The following is a 19,550-nucleotide window of genomic DNA, read 5'->3' as shown; positions in this document are numbered from 1 at the left end:
GATCTACATATAACAAATTAAAAAATGAGAGAAACACTAACGGCTTCATCTGCATAACCTTACACTAACGACATGAGAAGTACTTAGGGAGAATTTATTCTTCAGCATTTTTAAAGCAGAGGGAAGGGGCTTTTCTTTTTATGTGAGTCTAGGGTACAATATACAGTCAGCTTGATGAGTCTTTGCTTACACGGGCTAGTGCTTCTATTCCAGAATGACTCTCACATTCAGTGGGATTATGTTCCAGTTGGCATTATAACATAAGTACATGACAGAAGGAAGAAATCATTTCCATATAATCTCCAATGCATCACAAATACTGCCCCATTTTGAGGAGTGGAGAATTCTGCAAATGTGGGGGATACTTTTCAAGACTGTATGACTTTTAAACAATTAGGTTTACAATAGATTGTGATATCACATTTTTATGTTAGAACAAGGAACCCCCGGCAGGACTGAAGACTGACAGGTTGCAGGTTCAAATCCGGGGAGAGGTGGATGAGCTCCCTCTATCAGCTCCAGCTCCTCAGGTGGGGACATGAGAGAAGCCTCCCACATGGATGATAAAAACATCAAATCATCCGGGAGTCCCCTGGGCAACATCCTTGCAGACGGCCCATTCTCTCACACCAGAAGTGACTTGCAGTTTCTCAAGTCGCTCCTGACACGACCAAAAAAATGTTAGAACAATAGCTGAAATTCTGTTGGTGATGTATGCCAGCATGATGCCAAATTATGTCAGAGGTATATCTGTTAATAGGAGCCAACATGGTGCAGTGGTTTGCTCACTGAACTGTGACTCTGGAGGCCAAGGTTCAAATCACCAATGTGACATGAAACTCACTGGGTGACCTTAGAGAAATCACATTCTCTCAGCCTAAGAGGAACGCAATGGCAAGCCTCTTTTGGACAACCTTGCCAAGAGAATCTTGCCCTGTGACAGATTCATTTTAGGGTCACCATAGTTTGGAAAATACTTTGGTCACTATAGTTTAGAAAATACACAAAGACAACAAATGCTAGTAAATGGTTGTTTTGGACAGATATATTCAGTGTCTCTACCTGTAATGAGTACCCATTTTCCAATCTGGTGCTGGGTAATTATTCTCTCATAGTTTTTAATGGACAGGTAGGATAGAAGGTGACTAGACAGAGTCTGGCTTTGTTTCAGAGGCCAGCTGCAGCAAGAAAAAAGCATCCCCTTTGCTTCTACCGGTTTCCTGAAGGTTCAGGAGGAGAATGTTATTTTGTGTATCTGTGTTTTTTTTTTGTCGTGTCAGCAGTGACTTGAGAAACTGCAAGTCACTTCTGTTGTGAGAGAATTGACCATCTGCAAGGATGTTGCCCAGGGGACGCCCAGATATTTTGATGCTTTACCATCCTTGTGGGAGGCTTCTCTCATTTCCCTGCTTGAGGAGCTAGAACTGATAGAGGGAGTTCATCCACACACTGGCAGCTGAAACATATCCGGTTGATGCTTTTGAACTGTGGTGTTGGAGGAAAATTCTGAGAGTGCCTTGGATCACAAGAAGATCAAACGGGTTCATACTCCAGGAAATATTGCCTGACTGCTCACTGGAGGGAAGGATATTAGAGGCAAAAATGAAGTACTTTGGCCACATAATGGGAAAACAGGAGAGCTTGGAGAAGATAATGATGCTGGGGGAAATTGAAGGAAAAAGGAAGAGGGGCCGACCAAGGACAAAATGGATGGATGGTATCCTTTAAGTGACTGGCTTTGGCTTGAAGGAGTTGGGGATGGTGGTGGCCAACAGGGAGCTCTGGTGTGGGCTGGTTCATGAGGTCATGAAGAGTAGGAAGCGACTGAGCAACAAACTCCATCCAAACACATTTTCTCCTTCTTCGTGAAATTGCAATGAAAGGGTGTCCCAGGATAAAGTTAGTAGAGTGGTTCTCAACCTTTGGTTCTCCGGGGTTTTGGACTTCAGCTCCCATAATTACTAACAGCTGGTAAAATGCCTGGCATTTTTGGACTTCAGTTCCCATAATTCCTAAGAGCTGGTAAAATGCCTGGCATTTTTGGGAGTTGAAGTCCAAAACACTTGGAGGATCAACGCCGAGAACCACTAGATCAATGGTTCTCAACCTATGGGTCCCCAGATGTTTTGGCCTTCAACACCCAGAAATTCTAACAGCTGGTAAACTGGCTGGGATTTCTGGGAGTTGTAGGCCAAAACACCTGGGGGCCCACAGGTTGAGAACCGCTGTACTAGATTAAGTGCATGGGGAGGAGAGAAGTATAGTTCTACCTGGTGGAACTTTACATTCCACCACCATGATACAACATATTCATCATTAGCAACACTGTCTATGCTGGAAGATTTTAGGAGTTCCTGACCAAAAAGATAAGATTCAAAGCTTGGTTTCTTATAAATAAGCAAATTATAAAAAACAACCACCCAACTCTAATCAAGGTTCACAGTTGTCTCTGCCACTTCTTCAACCATATTTTGCCAACTTTCCACTATCTAAGTTGTTAGCAACCCAGCCTTTCCACTATATGAACTTCTCCAGGAAGGAAATTTCATGACAATAAGTACCTCTTTTGGGACATCTGTATACATTAATGGCTTCCCTACCAGTGCAGCAATGATTCTATTTCCATCTAAACTTTAAAGGAGCCACCGAAACTACTGAACTTATTTGTGGGATGGAATTAACAACACTTACTACAGAATTAATTAACGCTACTATAGAATTAATGCAGTCACTTTAACTACCATGGCTCAATGCTGTGGAATTCTGGGTATTGTAATTTGGTGAGACACCAACACTCTAGCAGCAAAGACTAAATACTTTGTGAAGCTACAACTTAGTTTAGAATCTTGTGAGTATATATCTGAAGCTCTCCAACATTTTCCGCTCCCAAAATGTGGCATTAATAACCTACCTTGCAAGTCACCTGGCCCTTTACTCAGTTTTGTAAGGAAAATTGGCCACAGTTCATATAGTTCCTAGAATATTCCAATTAGCAAGGGGTTGCAATCTAAAGATCATTTTTTCCAAATTCTGAAATTTTCTTCCTTAAACCTAAATGCATTTTTCACATTAGTGATGGAAATATTTTTTTTTAAAAGTCCAGAGAACAGGACAAGAATAAGCCACCAGGACCCATGTCTGCAAACACAAGGCCATCTATAGATGGGAACACATGACTGCATGACCTTGACTTTGTTTCAAAGACACAGCACTGCAATTGTTGCAATATAGACAGAATGTGGTTTTCCCATGCTACTGTCCCCATGAATTTTAGCAAAGGCAAGGAAGAGAAATTCAATACCAATATAAACCTTTTAAGAGACTACAGATTAAGTGAGAGGAGGTGGGGTGAGGGAATACATCAAAGGTGAACGTAATTGCTTCTGAAGAGGAGAGACAGTTTTGTAGCCATATTACAGGTCGAGGAGGCATAATACAAAAAGGCAAAACCCCACAAGCCCACTGCTGTAACAAGTGGAACAAGTATTTTGTAGTCAAAGGTATCCAATTCTGATTTAATAGCTTAAAGGCTTATGAGGATTTCTAGCAAGAAAAGGCTGCAATTTAGTCTATCTATCATCCTAATGAGCAGGGTGAATTTTAACATTTGGTAATTCTCTCTCTATCTGTGCCATCGATTTGTTTTAGAATAAGAGGTAGGAAGTTTGATTTGCTTTGGAGCTGTCAAGAAGATCACAGCTCATTTCAAATAACATGAGGAATGAGAGTTGCTTGCCTGGTAATTCCATGATGTAACAGTGGGCAGAGTGGCCCATGCAGCCCCAGAGTGTGGTACAGATAAAGCGGGTAGAAATATAATAAAAACAACAACAAGGATCACAAGTCTGAAAAAGTTACAGAAAAGGAACATGTCAAACTACTCTGGGACTAATGTATTGTTGAAGGCTTTCATGGCTGGAATCACTAGGTTCTTGTGGGTTTTTTCGAGCTATATGGCCATGTTCTCGAGGCATTTTCTCCTGACATTTCGCCTGCATCTATGGCAAGCATCCTCAGAGGTAGTGAGGTACTCTGGGACTTCCAAATTCATACTGACAGAGTTTTGGAGCACAATACCTGACCTCACAATCGTGGGAAAAAAACAAAACAAGTATGGATCATCAATGTTGCAATCCCAGGATACAGCAGTATTGATGAGAAGCAACTGGAAAAGCTTACACTTTATGAGGGATTTAAAGACTGAACTGCATAGACTCTAGCACAAGCCAATAAAGGTGGTCCCAGTGGTGATTGGCACACTGGGTGCAGTATCAAAAGACCTTGGCCTGCACTTAAAAACAATCAGCACTGACAAAATTACCATGTATCAACTGCAAAAGGTCACTCTACTCAGATCTGCACACATTATTTGCCAATACATCACACAGTCCTACACTTGGGAAGTGTCTGACGTGTGATTAAATATAAAAGCCAGCATAGTGATCTTGTTTGATGTGTACTAATCTTGTTATGTATCTAATAATAATAATAATAATAATAATAATAATAATAATAATAATAATAATTCCAGTCTCTCCTTTTCCAGCGAGCTTTAAATATAGCTGGAATGGCCATCTGTTTGAAGTACTGTGGTTGAACTAGATGACTTTTATGATCTCTTCCAATTGTATGATTCTATGATTCTCCTTAAAATTGAACTTCACTGAGTTCAACAGAATTTACTTTCATGCAAATAGGATTGCAGCTCTTATTGCGGTTGCAGCTCCAGACTCAATGTGTTCTTATAAAGCCCTAAATGGTTTGGGACCCGCCTACCTTCGTGACCACATCTCTCTCCATGAACCAGCCCGAACCCTCCGATCTTCGGGCGAGGCTCTCCTTTTGCCCTTACCAGTCTCTCAGACTCACCTTGTGGGTACAAGGGAGAGAGCCTTCTCCTCTGTGGCCCCCCGACTCTGGAAGTCATTGCCTGGAGAGAGCAGGAAAGCCCCTACCTTGGAAACTTTTAAAAAGTGTCTTAAGACCTGGCTCTGCCATTGCACTTTCGGAGAGTAGCCACATAATTTTATGCTAGTGCTCCCCCAACGTTCTTGTCCCAGGAGTCCCCCCCCCCCCCCAATGTATGAAGGTCTGCTTATTTTCCTATCTCTCTATGAGTTCTTCCTTACAATTAGTTCTGCCCCCGTATCTCACCCGGGGTTTGTAAAATCATTTTATGTACATGTGGCCCGCCCTCTGTCATTTTGTTATTATGTTTAGTTCCTATGTTCTGTGTATATTGTTTTATATGCTTTGATGTTTTATTTTAATGTTATGTTGTTTATTTTATTGCAATTTGTATTGTTATATTGTAATTCTTGTTTAGGCTTGGCGTCATGTAAGCCGCTCTGAGTCCCCATTGGGGAGTTGGTGGCGGGGTATAAATAAAGTTTATTATTATTATTATTATTATTATTATTATTATTATTATTAAGAAGATTGAACAGGTAACAGCTTTAAATTTATATTGTACAAACATAGATATTAAAATTAAACTAAGAACAGAATCAACAATGGTAAAATGCCTATTCATGAAAAATAAAAACAATAATAGAACAACACATTCTGAAGGGTTGTTTCCCCCCTGAATGAACAACTCTCAAAGGACTTCTGAACCTACCTATGAAAGGTCCTAGAGTAGCCACCACAAAGACCCTTTCCCACATAGAAAGCTATGAATGTGCTATGACAAAGAGAAGGGCTTGCTGAGAAGATCTCAAAATCTTAGGCAGGTTCATATGGAAGAATAAAGTTCTTCAAATACCCTAGACCAGTGGTTCTCAACCTGTGGGTCCCCAAATGTTTTGGCCTACAACTCCCAGAAATCCCAGCCAGTTTACCAGCTGTTAGGATTTCTGGGAGTTGAAGGCCAAAACATCTGGGGACCCACAGGTTGAGAACCACTGCCCTAGACTGAGGCCTGAATGTGAGTTTAACACATGCTATTGCACACCTGACCTTCAAAGGTTTTGTTGTTGTTGTTCATTTGTTCAGTCATCTCCGACTCTTCGTGACCTCATGGACCAGCCCACGCCAGAGCTCCCTGTCGGCCGTCACCACCCCCAGCTCCTTCAAGGTCAGTCCAGTCACTTCAAGGATGCCATCCATCCATCTTGCCCTTGGTCGGCCTCTCTTCCTTTTGCCTTCCACTTTCCCCAGCATAATTGTCTTCAAAGGTTTATCTATGCATATTTGAGGGACCTGAAGCTTTCCACCCATATTGCAGCAAGATGTATCTTGTGGAACAACCGCCTTTTGCAGTTGAAATTATATAATCTCTTCTACTATCTTATCCTGGTGCACCTATAGGCCACATGCTGAGCTTGGGAAGGGAGGTCTTTGTGTTGGACACATGAAGGCTAAGGGATTCTGAAAGTTGTAGTCTGAAAATCACCTTCCCAAGTTCTGGGAAAGTACAAATCTCACAGCAAAAAGAACCAAATGAGAAGATAATGTGGTTCTACTCACTCAATACACAAATCAAAACTCTTTGTATTTACAGAACTTGTCATTGTATATCCCAATTCCTTACTAACTGGAAATACAATCAATTCCCATTGCAATTCTTCTTATTAAAATAGTGTGTGTATATGTGTGTATATGTGTGTGCATGCATATGTATGTAGTAGCACCTGCAGGCAGTGGAGAAGTTAAGACAAATGCCTGCTGACACAATCCCAAAATCATGTGATATTTAACCTGTCCACCAGGTAAACAAGGGCAGCAGACAAATGTATCCAGGGGAAACTACCTCATTAAGGCTACCCTGAGATTTAGATTTTACACCAAGTTTCCTGCTGTTCATGAAATAACCTACATTTTTTTAAAAGCCCAAGCACATTAATTATTATTAGGGTTGTTAGGAGATGAAATTTGCCGTCAATTAGCTGTCTTATTTTGATCAGCCAAATTAATTTAAGAGACTAATTAGTGCATATAATCGATTTACTTCAGTGCAGGTGGTCATATTTTGAAGAAGATGAAGCTAACAGTTTCTCTTGATTAAAGAACATAGACAGATTGTTTCAAAGGACCACTTAGAGAGTTGACATGAATAGATTGATGGAAATGGTCCTGTAACATTTTGACAGGGGTGAAGTTAATGACAACACATTAAGAAATACTCAATTTTTTTTTAAAAAAGCAATTCCGATAATAGAGATTAGCACAGAATTGCAGGGTTCAGAATTGGTTTGTTGTTATTAACATCTGCCAAGTTGACTTCAAATCATATACCCCCAGGAATGAGACCTCCAAGCCACCCAAACATCAACAGCTCTGCTCAGGTCTTGCAGACTCAAGGGCATAACTTTGTTCACTAAGCCTTTCCATCTGTAATGTGGTCTTCCTTTTTTCCCTGCTGCTTTCTGCCTTACCAAGCATTATAGTCTTTTCTAGTGACTCATGTCTTCTCATGATATGGCCGAGGTATGATAGCCTCATTTTGGTCAACTTAGCTTCTACACAAAATCCAGCCCTGATATACTCTAGGACCTATTTATTTATTGCTGTTTTATAGCATCCCATGGTATCTGTGGAAACCTTCTCCAGCACCACATTTCAAGAGCTAATTCTCTTCCCATCAGCTTTTTTTCACTGTTCACCTTTCACAATCATACATAACAATCAGAAATACGTTAGGTAGCTATCACGTCACTTCTGTTTCCTCTTCTCCAAGGTCAATACACCCAGCTTCCTATGTTATTCCTTATGTGGCTTTGTTTCCAGATTTCTACTCTGCTGTTTTTTGAACAATTTTGTCAATATCCTTCTAGAGTTATGGTGCCCAGAACTGTGCATAGCATTCCAGTAAGGTATTAGCAAAGCAAAATAGACTGGCACTATGAGTTCCCTTGATCTAACCACTATTCTCCTGTTATAATTGCATTGTCCTTTTGGCAGAACAGGATCCATCAGTGGCATCTCTTTCCCTCTCCTGATCCCTCAAAACCTTTACTGGAGGGATGGAGTACTTTCACTCCAAATCCCCTTTTGAGGGGCATGGAGAGCCATAGAAGAAGAAGTGGAGAAAATTCCTGCATATGGGTGAATATCTGATTGCAGAATACTGTAATTTACCCACTGGATTTCAGAATGCATTAATTAGGAAGAAACAGAAGCTACTCTCCTGAATGTTATCAGTTATGAATGCATGGCCATAATCCAATGTTAATATATATTTAAATGTGAAGAATATTCAGGCTCTTAGCTACTGAATAAAACATTTGGAAACATGTTCATAACATGACAACATGCATTTCTTTATGACAGATTTCTTTCAAAATATAGACATAACAATATTTGACATATTGTCAACTTGCAAATATGTAAAATATAACTTTAGCAAATTATGTGATGTATAATAGAGAATGGATTATTTTCCCCCATTGTATGATGTAATTCCTCAGTAGCAAGATTTTTTTGAATTTCCAATACAGTGAATTTCTGTGTATTTCTCTGCCTGTTCTTTTCTTTCATTAGATCCTTGATTATTTCTATCTCTCTCGCCCCCTGTACAAAAAAGCAATTGTTCCAAAATTGAAAGAGGCATTCCTTTTCCATACAATACTGAAACCAAGATTAATATGCGTGGAATTTTAGGGAAAAAAGCATGCCATTAATTAAGAGAGCTATACATTAAGAACTGTGTTTTGAAGAAATCAACAGTGTATATTTGTGAATCAAAGCAAACAAATATAAATAGTTTGGAGAAAGAATGGGAGTCTTTTGAGTCATTTGGAAATCAAAGGAGAATTCATAACTGATAAAATCTTTTTGCTTTTATAAGTAGTGGCTAGCATCCTATAATGAGTAACCTTACAATGACAGAGCTACTGACATAATAAACAACTGCATTAGAAAGCTGTGACAAGGCACATTTGGGAACCACATACTGTCTCACTGCACAACTGCCACACCCCAATTCCACAACGGGACACAATGAAAGCTAAGGAGCTTTTTCCATTTGGGCTTAGGGCTCCCATCACTTTCTACTGCTATATGTTTTGGGATACCAGGAGCTGCTGTCCCTCCCTCTTTGCACCATCATTGTGTAAGGGCAGCCTGTCCTCATAAAGATCCACACTGTTGTAAATTGTAACAATTGCAAAGTGTCCACACTGCTTTTTCCACTTATGCAATCTCTAATACTCTCTAATCAGGAATACAACTATTATAAACTGCAATCCCAAGTTTGCTTACAATGTCATAAATTCCCAACCTGATGACAATCAGTATTTTTATAATCAATATGAGCATGGGTTGTTGTAGGTTTTTTCGGGCTATATGGCCATGTTCTAGAGGCATTTCTCCTGACGTTTGGCCTGCATCTATGGCAAGCATCCTCAGAGGTAGTGAGGTCTGTTGGAACTAGGAAAAAGGGTTTATATATCTGTGGAATGACCAGGGTGGGACAAAGGACTCTTGTCTGCTGGAACTAAGTGTGAATGTTTCAACTGACCACCTTGATTAGCATTTGATTGCCTGGCAGTGCCTGGAGCAATCTTTTGTTGAGAGGTGATTAGATGTCCTTGTTTGTTTCCTCTCTGTTGTTTTGCTGTTCTAATTTTAGAGTTTTTTTAAAAATACTGGTAGCCAGATTTTGTTCGTTTTCATGGTTTCCTCCTTTCTGTTGAAATTGTCCACATGCTTGTGGATTTCAATGACTTCTCTGTGTAGTCTGAAATGGTGGTTGTTGGAGTGATCCAGCATTTCTGTGTTCTCGAATAATATGCAGCAGACAAGAGTCCTTTGTCCCACCCTGGTCATTCCACAGATATATAAACCCCTTTTCCTACCTCCAACAGACCTCATTACCTCTGAGGATGCTTGCCATAGATGCAGGCGAAACGTCAGGAGAAATGCCTCTAGAATATGGCCATATAGCCTGAAAAAACCTACAACAACCCAGTGATTCCGGCCATGAAAGCCTTCGAGAATATGAGCATGGTTCAATATAATACAAGCAACATTTGTTTTCGTCACAAGGTTTTCCTCTGTTGCTCACTGTAGTATGCTGATGGCTCTGGGCTCAGGATGACATACGTTCTGGCAGGTTGCACCAAGCCATGTGGATTGAGATAAAGCCTTGCCAGTGGATTTTGCACCTGCCATCCAAGGGCTAATCTAGTGAAGTCCTACAGAAACACTGCTCAATGGAATGTCAACCACCAGGTAGCTGAACTAGCCATACAAGCTACAAATACAACAATATTGTGGAAGAGTTCATGGTCTGTATCAGTACTCACATCAGTATAATTCTATGGTTTTGATGTATGCATGTATATATAAAGTTTGATCAATTGTATAGTCCTCAAAAATTAATATTCGAAGTAGTATTGAAAAGATAGTTTCACAAAGATTCAAGAGAACTAGGGTGAATAATATTTTTTCTTCTTAGCACCCACCTTGAATAATTTAATTTAAGACTGTCCAACTTAAATTAGCCAGTATATTACAAAGTTGATGTGATTAGGCTACTCATTGACTTAATAAATTAATTGGTTTTTAGTTAGGTAGTTGCTATCTTCCAGAGAATTCCTGCTGGATAAAAAGTGAATTTCAATTTCTGGAAATGTCCAGAAAAGGAATAATCTGAAAGAGGTTAGAGGCTACAAAAACAATCACATATGCTCTAAATAGAAATAAGCAATAGTTCCTAAGAGTCAAGGAAGGCCAGATAATATGGCACCAATAATCCTATGAGCAATCTTTAGCATACCTGGTTTAGATCCTTCGTCAACAGATCCATTATAAACTTGGTTTATGAACTCTGGCCGGTTGTCATTCATGTCAATAACATAGATGTAGAGGTCAATGGGGTTTTCCACTTTATTTCCATTCATATCGACTGCATGTGCTCGAAGCTGTTAAAAAGCAAAAATAGAACAATTAAAGAATCTCATGTTAGTAATGGAAATGAAATTTTGGAAAGGCAACATTTTGTATTCAATTACTTCAATTCAATTACTCTTTGCTACCATTAGTACTTAGAAATACCAACATTCCAGAAGGCTTGAGTTGGACGTTCTATGATGAAGCTATCCAACCAATTTTGGCATTCATAAGTACATGAATCTTTATGAGTGCCACAATTTAATGGCCTTTTGGATGTTTTTTTTAAAAAATTGTGAGATACATTATTCATGTTGTGGGAAAGCAATTTTGATGAGAATTTCCTGTTTCAAATTTCCCAAAATTGAGGGCATGCAGTTTCATACTTGAAGGCTCCAGTGGGATCCTGGAATACTTTATTCTGCATAACTTGGCAGCATTACCAATTGATTACTCATTCTCACAGACCAGCTCATCAACAAATGCCCAAACCCAGGAAAGCTGCAAATGTCTTCCAGAGACAGATGTTTTTACTGTAGCCAGATCTAGTAACAAAGGCAAAAGCAATCAGTCAAGAAGAATGGAAAACTTCTGCAACCTTCTCCTCTGCCAAACCATTATCAATACAAATGCTGAGTACATGAAACCACCTCTTCAGAGCCAGCACCTGTTTGGCACCCTAAAGAAAATGCCCTCAATTTTCTCATAAGAGTGCTTGTTGTTCAGACTCTTTGTTGGTAGCTTTTTAATCCTTGCCTCATCTCTAGTTTGCCATGTTTGCTTTTATTCACACAGATATTAAGATTGAGCACAGCATGTTATTTCAACCAAGAGCTCTACAAATCTGTTGCAAAAAAGGAATAATGTAGTGTATTATGTCATTTTGTGATACAGAACACTTCTTATTTATTATTTATTTATTTAAAAGTTTTCTATACCGATCTTCTCGCCTCCAAGAGGGACTCAGATCCAGTTCACAACATGTGTTCATATACAAAAATACAAACCACACAATGTATTATCATTACACAATTAAAAACATATTACAATACAACATCGTCACCATCACACTTACACAGCCAATGGATGAAAGCAGCATCAGAATATTTGGGCTATATAGGTTCCTCCACACATTCGCCCTGTTCCCCTTGGAGGAATGCTAATGTGAGGAGAAAACATGAAGTTGTGTCCCTCAAAGTGGGCAAGAGTATCTAACGTTATCATCACCACCATACAGGAAGAAGCAACCTTGCAATAGTTCCGACATCACAAAGCGGGACCCAGTTACACTCCGATTCATACCAGAGTCTTATGTCCCAACAACGTATCTGATATGTCAGTTCACAATTCAATAATCTTTTCATCTAGCCTCCATATTTCATCCCCCCCCCCCCCAATTTTAATTTAGAACTATAAGCAGAACAGCCTTATCTTCCAAGGTATCCCTAATTTTTAGATTGGTAGACTTCACTACATCATGTGGTAATGAATCCCACAATATCAAGACTGGAAATACAATAAGTAAAACAAATAACAATTTTAACAAATATAAACTTATTAATATTTCATTGGGAAGTGTGAGCCTGCAATGGGATTATTGTTGTTGTGTGCTTTCAAGATATTTCAGACTTAGGTTGACCCTGAACGAGGGCCAGGTTAATGACCTTGGAGGGCCTTAGTTTGAGGACCCCTGGCCTACAACATGAAAACAACATCAGAATGTTGCTAAGATGGCAAATGCTATTAAAAAGAAAGACCAAACAAGCATCAGCTTGCTTTTGTCTACAGCAGGCATGGGCAAACTTTGGCCATCCAGGTGTTTTGGACTTCAACTCCCACAATTCGTAACATCTGGATGCCAAAGTTTGCCTATGCCTTGTCTTCGGAGAGGGGAAAGACCCAGTACTTTCTGCCTCCCCTCTCCACAGTTAATTGATCATAAAATAACTTTGTATTTTGAACTCAACTGAAGTTAGCTGAGGACAAAGGGAAAAAGTGGAAGGAGGAAAGAAAAACTGGGACATTTTTAAAAACAGATGAAAAAGTGAGAAGTAATTTCTTTAATTGGGGTTGTATCTGCCAAATTGGGACAGTTGTGGAGTATGATTTTGTCTGCTCTGAATCTGTAGCCATTCACCCTTACTGGATGATCCTGCCCTCTAATTTTGTCAGAGAAGAAATCTCCTGGTGCATTTTCTCCATTGCACCGGTAGCTTTAATGTGTTTCTAAAATGAATCCTCTTTCTTTTCTGTAAAATCATTTTTAACACCATCTTATTTGTAATCAAACTAATTAAAAATACAGATACAGAAAGAAAAAAAGAGAAAAGAGTGAAAAAAAAAGAGAAAAGGAGAAAAACATGCAGTCAATACAAAGTTAGTATTGAGAGGAGACACATCTCTAGTTTACTCCAGGTCTCTTTGATCTGATGTTTGGATTTAGAAATAGAGAGTTGATTTCTGACCCACAATCCTGACTTTCAAAGCATGTTTAATTAGCTTATCCGTTAGAACCACTTGGGTCATTGAGGCTAACTTAGGGCGGTCCCACATAGCCTATTATCCCAGGAGCATTTATGTTTAAAAAACATGAATGTTCCTGACCCCTATCCACATACACTGCAGAAAGCACATGATTTCTGGGGTTGGTGTACAGGTGTTCTTCTGGACACTCTAATCCCCTCCCCCAAAGACCCCAAAAGCCCTGTAAAAAACAAAAGAACTTACCCGGCCTCCATTAGAGAGCTGCCAGAGCTCTCCTGGCACATCATTTCTACATGCCAGGAGAGCTCTGGCAGCTCTCTAATGGAAGCTTTTTTCTCTCACACAGGACTTTTGGGGTCTTTTGGGGGAGTGGGGTTGATGTTATCACAGTTTTCTGGGCTAACTGTGGGAATACTGTCTGGACTGCAGTCCAGAAACCGGAAGTAGTAGGTTTATTCCACGCCTTCCAAGAAGACGTGGAATAAACCCACTAACAAATTAATTTGCCACAAACCAGGGTTTTCCTGGTTTGTGGTGAAATGATTTGGGTTTATCCAGGACGTAATTTGGACAGCTCCCTTTTTATTGCAGTAGCCTGGATGCGCCCTTAAGGGAATCTGTCCTGAGTTGGAATCTGTCCTGAGTCCCTTCAGGGAGATAGGGCAGAAGACAAATACTATTATTATCATTATCATTATTATCATTATTATTATTATTAAACTCAGCAACCTTAGAAATATTTTTTCCAAGTTTAAGCAAAATATTTCTGCTACTGCTGTCATATCTACTCTTTAGTTCTTTATCCATAACAGCTAAAAAATAATTCTGATAATAACACAAAACCTACATTTAAATTTCTTTGGATTGACACATAGATTTTATTCCACTAACTTTTTGCCTTCTTCCCATATCACTATATATGCAAAAAGAGAGTCCTCCTTATCTTGACATCCCAATATTGATGTGAAGCATCCTGGAACAATTCAGCAGCTTATTTGGGATTTGACATCACTTATACATAATCTTCTACATGTTTTCTTTTCTGCCCTTAGACACATTTTCTCATACATCCATATGGACATGATGCCTGAAATTTGGGGCTTGGCTTATCCTTTTACAGGTGCATTTTTATTCCTCTAGTTTCAAAAGCCATTACATACTTTTAAAATTACATTTAATTACATGGTTTCCTCCTCTTTACCTGCCCTTTTGTCTAAACTAAAATGAAAGCTTTTAAAGGGAATTGTTGTTTCTTTGCCACAACGTCCTCGGTAGATTTTCCAGTGCTCCTGCTACTCTTTCCAGAGGAGATGCTGCGAATCTCATCCGTAAACAGAAATACATTCATTTAAAAATATTTTTATGTTTCTCCATCATGGAAACTTGTCCATGGCAACTTTTGCTCTGTGCATCTCTTTTGAATGCAGTTACTGGCACTGTACGAGTTCATTACCTTTTACGCCAGAGCTGCTCGGTTCCTCTGATGAGGAATATTTCGAAAAATATAAAAAACGAGTGAAGCAAACCTCTCTTTGATGAAGTCATGCTGTTTTTTTCCCTCCCTCAGGAAGGCTTATTTTTCAAAGGTTTAACAATTCTTGTTCTAATAATGCTTTTGACCAATTTCCCAGAGAAACAGTTAGGCTGACAAGCCTGTAATTTCTTGGATCCCACCTAGGCTCTTTTGTAAATTGGTGTTACATTGGCTACTCCTCAGTCATCAGGTAAAGAAGCTAAGGTTGTTTAAGAAAAATGCATATTTTAGTTAATAGTTCCACAATTTCATATCTGAACTCTTTAATAATCCTCAAATGCCACCAATTTCCCATGATTTGTTATTTTAAAATGCCATCCTTTGTCACGGTTTTTTTGAAGCACTACCTGGAAAAAAGAAACACCCACGAATAGTACTGTTTATTTCTTCAGCATTTCTGATGTGAAAGATATGCAAAACTACACTCAATTTCTCTATAGTTTCATTTCATTTCCCCTTTTTAAGCCTTTAGTGCTATTTAATGGCCAGATTCTTCTAGTCATTTATTTCTTCACTTGTTATATCCATCAATAAATCATCATCATATCAGTTTATTCCCCAAATTCCATCTTGAGTTGTTCGGCCTTGCTTTAAATGTCAGCCCCGTAGGCAAAGATTTCACCAGCGTAGTGTAGTGGTTTGAGGCTTAGACTACAGCTCTGGAGAACAGGGTTTGAAGCAACTGGATGACTTTGAGGAACTCATACTCTCTCAATCTCAAAGGAAGGCAAAGGCAAGTTCTTGCTGAACAGATCTTGCCAAGAAAGCTCATGATAGGCTCATTGTAGTGTAGCCATAAGTCAGAAACAACTTGAAGATGCACAAAAACAAAAATATGGACTTTCTTCATACTTCTATTTTATGCTAACTTGCCTGATCCTTCATATCACCTTCTTCCGTCATATGTCTCACTTCTTCTAATTCCTCTGAAGTACTCCTAATATGAAGGCCTTCAACCTGAGCTCTAACTCAACTGGAGTCAAATCCATTGGACTGTTGCATGGAGATGGAGCAGTTGGAAATTGACACAGGTACCATAATCATGATTCTGAACCATGGTCAGTTGATTATTGATTTTCAAAACAGAGAGTCCGTAATAGAAGAACCTTGATGATCATGTCTTCTAACCCTTTATCTAAGTCATTAATAAAGATCCTGAACAGGACTGGGCCCAGGAGGGAACCCTGCTGATGGCACTCCACTCATCACTTCTCTCTCCAGGATGAAGAGGAGGCATTGGTGAGCAACCCTCTGGGTATGTTCATTTAACCAATTATAGATTCACCTAACTGTAGTTTTGCCTAGCCCATATTGGACTAGTTTGTTTGCGAGAAGGTCATGGGGGACTTTGTCAAAGGCCTTACTGAAATCCAGGTACACTACATCCACGGCATTCCCTGCATTTACCCAGCTTGTAACTCTATTGAAAAAAAGAGATCAGATTAGTCTGGGATGACTTGTTTATGATAAATCCGTGTTGGCTATTAGCAATGACCATATTTATTTCTAAGTGTTTGCAGACCACTTTCTTAACTATCTTTTCCAGAATCTTACCTGGTGTCGATGTGAGGCTGACCTGACGGTAATTGTTTGGGTCATCCTTTTTACCCTTCTTGAAGGTAGGGACCACATTTGCCCTCTTCTAATGTGTTGGGGGGGGGGGGGGTTCTCCTGTTCTCCAAGAACTCACAAAGATGATTGCAAGAGGTTCCAAAATGACTTCCACTAAATCCTTCAACACTCTTGGGTGTAGTTGATCTGACCCTGGGGATTTGAATTCATTTAGAGCAGCCAGGTATTCCTGGATGACTTGTTTCCCTATTTGGGATTGGATTTCCCCTATTCTTTCATCTATTCCATGTTGCTGAGGTTGAGAAAGACTTTCTTTTTGTGAGAAGACTGAGGCAAAGAAGGCATTAAGCAGTTCTGCCCTTTCTCTATCCCCTGTCAACATTTCCCCATCTTCTCTTCGCAGAGGCCCTATCATCTCCTTGTTCTTCCTTTTTGTTCCAAAGTAAGCAAAGAAGCCCTTTTTGGTTTTTAATATCCCTGGCAAGCCTGAGCTCATTTTGCGTTTTAGCCTTTTGAACCTTCTCCCTGCAGGAGTTGGTTATTCGTTTGAATTCTTCTTTGGTGATTTCTCTCCTTTTCCACTTATTGTGCATGTCTCTTTTGAGTCTTAGCCAGTTCTTTGAACATCCATTCTGGCTTCCTTGCATTTGTTTAATTTTTTTCTCTTTTTTTCTCTTTTTTCTCTCTTTCTTAACCAGTAAGGAAAAAGGAGAGGGAAATAATCCAGGGGAGAAAATTGCAGCTGGTTTGGATTTGCAGGAAGACAGAAATGAGTTTCTACTCTCAGCTAGAATGTACTGCCTCCAACATTAAACAAAAGAAAACCAAGACACATGTGGGTAATCAACACTGAAGGCAAGTTATTAATGAGAAAGAACACAAAAGCTAGAAGGGCCTGCAATTGTTTGCTTTTGCCTGAGCCCACAGGGAAAGGCAAGGTTCTACTCCCTTCTATTCTTTCTTTCCTGCTGAATTAACTTGAGTGTAAACTGTTTCTTCACTGAGTTGTATCAATTGAAGTAAACTGAAATGGATGGGATGCCGAGAAAGAAACTACGACATTTAAAAAACATCTGAAGAAGTGGGATGGCAGATGATTAATCTGGATTCAGGATTGTTTGTGCCAAACTGGGACAGATGGGGAGCATTTGAAAGTATGGTCTTTTCCCTTTCCCTCAACATAAAGATCAGTTGCTGCTTCTTTTCTGAATCCCCCCTTCCTACTTCACAAAAGGAAGAAACAGCAGCAAAAGCCTCTCCTGGAAATTGAAAGCTGGGAAGGGGGAAGACTGGAAAGTGCCATGAAGGGAAAGAAAATTGCCACTGAATCCACACAAAACACGTTAAGATGACAGACACTAAAAATGGCTAAACATTTAAGACATTAGAAAATAATCAAAAACAGAGGGGAAACAAACAGGCACATAAAATCACTCTCAACAAGAGATTCCCCCCAGGCCCTTCCAAGGCATTGAATGCTAATCAAGGTGATCAGCTGAAACATTCACACCTAGCCCCAACAGACAAACGTCCTTTGTCTCACCCTGGTCATTCCACAGATATATAAATCCATTTTCCCTACTTCCAACAGACCTCACTACCTTTGAGGATGCTTGCCATAAATGCAGGCGAAACGTCAGGAGAAAAATTGCCTCCAGAACATGGCCATATAGCCTGGAAAAACCTACAACAACCCAATCAAAAACATGTTTTTTGGCATGCTGGAAAATGCTGACAGGAAGAATACTGAATGAATGAGAATCTTCACAGTTTAACATTTATTTTAAACAAAATTCAAATATCACAAATAAGCATTTTCAGTGCAGGAGTTAATATTGTTCAGTGTTGAACTGTCATTTTCTGCATAGAAAATGTTTTCTTCACACAACAGCTAGATACGTATTTTGTGCAGAGGAGTCCCAAATTATAGCATTCAAGAACTGCATGGGTTTTAAAGAGTTTCTTGCTGCAGAAAGAAAATTGCTGAAATAACTCATTGATATCTTTGAGAAGAAACTTACTTGAAGGGTTACATCTCTAATTAAGACACAAATGCACATGTAAGCTGCTAAAAGAATTTTGCCTTACAGGCAACATGCCAAAGGGCTGTTTTCTTAAGGACCTCCATGACCGCAAGAAAGGCTTAAGTCCCATCTACAAAAGCCAAATGCCCCAGGAGTGGAGGTGAATGGACTCCATGGCATCCGCATGATGTATGAAACTGATTCACCCCAGGGCAGGCAAAGCTGTTTAACATGGTCTTACCCCACGTTAGCCAAAGTAGGGGAATGCTCTGGAGTACCAGCAATTGAACTGTCAAATTCTCCTGTTTACTACTCATCACTTTTGTGGACAATTGCAAAACACCAGCGTAACTTAAAGAGAGAGAAAAATGGAGGGAGATGATCCATCTTCTCTACCTCTCCCCCTGAGTTGTGCCAACACTTCTGAAAGTGTTAGCAAAAGTGATGAGTGAAATGAGGAGCGCTTGGGAGCTCTGTAGCCAAAGCTATGACAGTGATAAGAAAACAACAGTAGTCGCAAGGGTCGCTGTCCAGTGGGACCAAACTATGTTGGACCCTGTTGGAGAGTGTGGACTTCTGCTGCCACTATGGCATGGAAACAGCCAGTGTGGACACCATTCCACCATGGCAGCACATGGAGGTTGGCCATTCATACTCCCCTGTTCCTAATCCAGAGTAGTCCATTCTGGATCAGCTCTAGAGTATACAGCCTGTGTAGATGCAGCCCAAGAGGCATGAACAGTTTCGATTCAGTTCTAAACCTTATTAAAACAAGTTACTTACTTGTAGTTATTCCTTCTTTAAAAAGTGTGTGTGTGTGTGTGTGTGGGGGGGGGGGGTGATTAAGAATACAAAGTTTGCAAGACATGTAAATCTGCAAAAACAGCACATCTGTCTCATAATAAATCAGGCCCACCAGCTAACATTAGAGACTGAAAAATGAATCTGTCGATAAGAACTAATACTAATCTCAATATTAGCAAAAGACAAAGAAGGAGTTATGCCACATGCACACATACATTCAACTATTCCATCTCCTTTCTACATTAAATCCTGAAAATACACATTTAAATATATGTTCTTAGATCCATTTTTATGTTGGA

General features: G+C 39.6%; 1 protein-coding gene across 5 annotated transcripts in view; it reads right to left on the bottom strand.

Annotated features, from left to right (window-relative positions):
* The window catches only part of CDH4 (cadherin 4), a 938,653-nt gene that overhangs the window by 184,351 nt on the left and 734,752 nt on the right, over window positions 1-19,550 (bottom strand). For all 5 annotated transcript variants that reach the window (XM_060772002.2, XM_060772006.2, XM_060772003.2 and 2 more), the window contains exon 6: window positions 10,721-10,865. In XM_060772002.2, the coding sequence (XP_060627985.2) occupies window positions 10,721-10,865 (145 nt within the window). The remainder of the gene's footprint in view (window positions 1-10,720; window positions 10,866-19,550) is intronic.

This window comes from Anolis sagrei, chromosome 4 (genome assembly GCF_037176765.1).
Source record: "Anolis sagrei isolate rAnoSag1 chromosome 4, rAnoSag1.mat, whole genome shotgun sequence".
NCBI classification, from domain to species: Eukaryota; Metazoa; Chordata; class Lepidosauria; order Squamata; family Dactyloidae; genus Anolis; species Anolis sagrei.
Note: the sequence above shows the minus strand (reverse complement) of the source record. Positions and strands in the feature narration are given on the sequence as shown.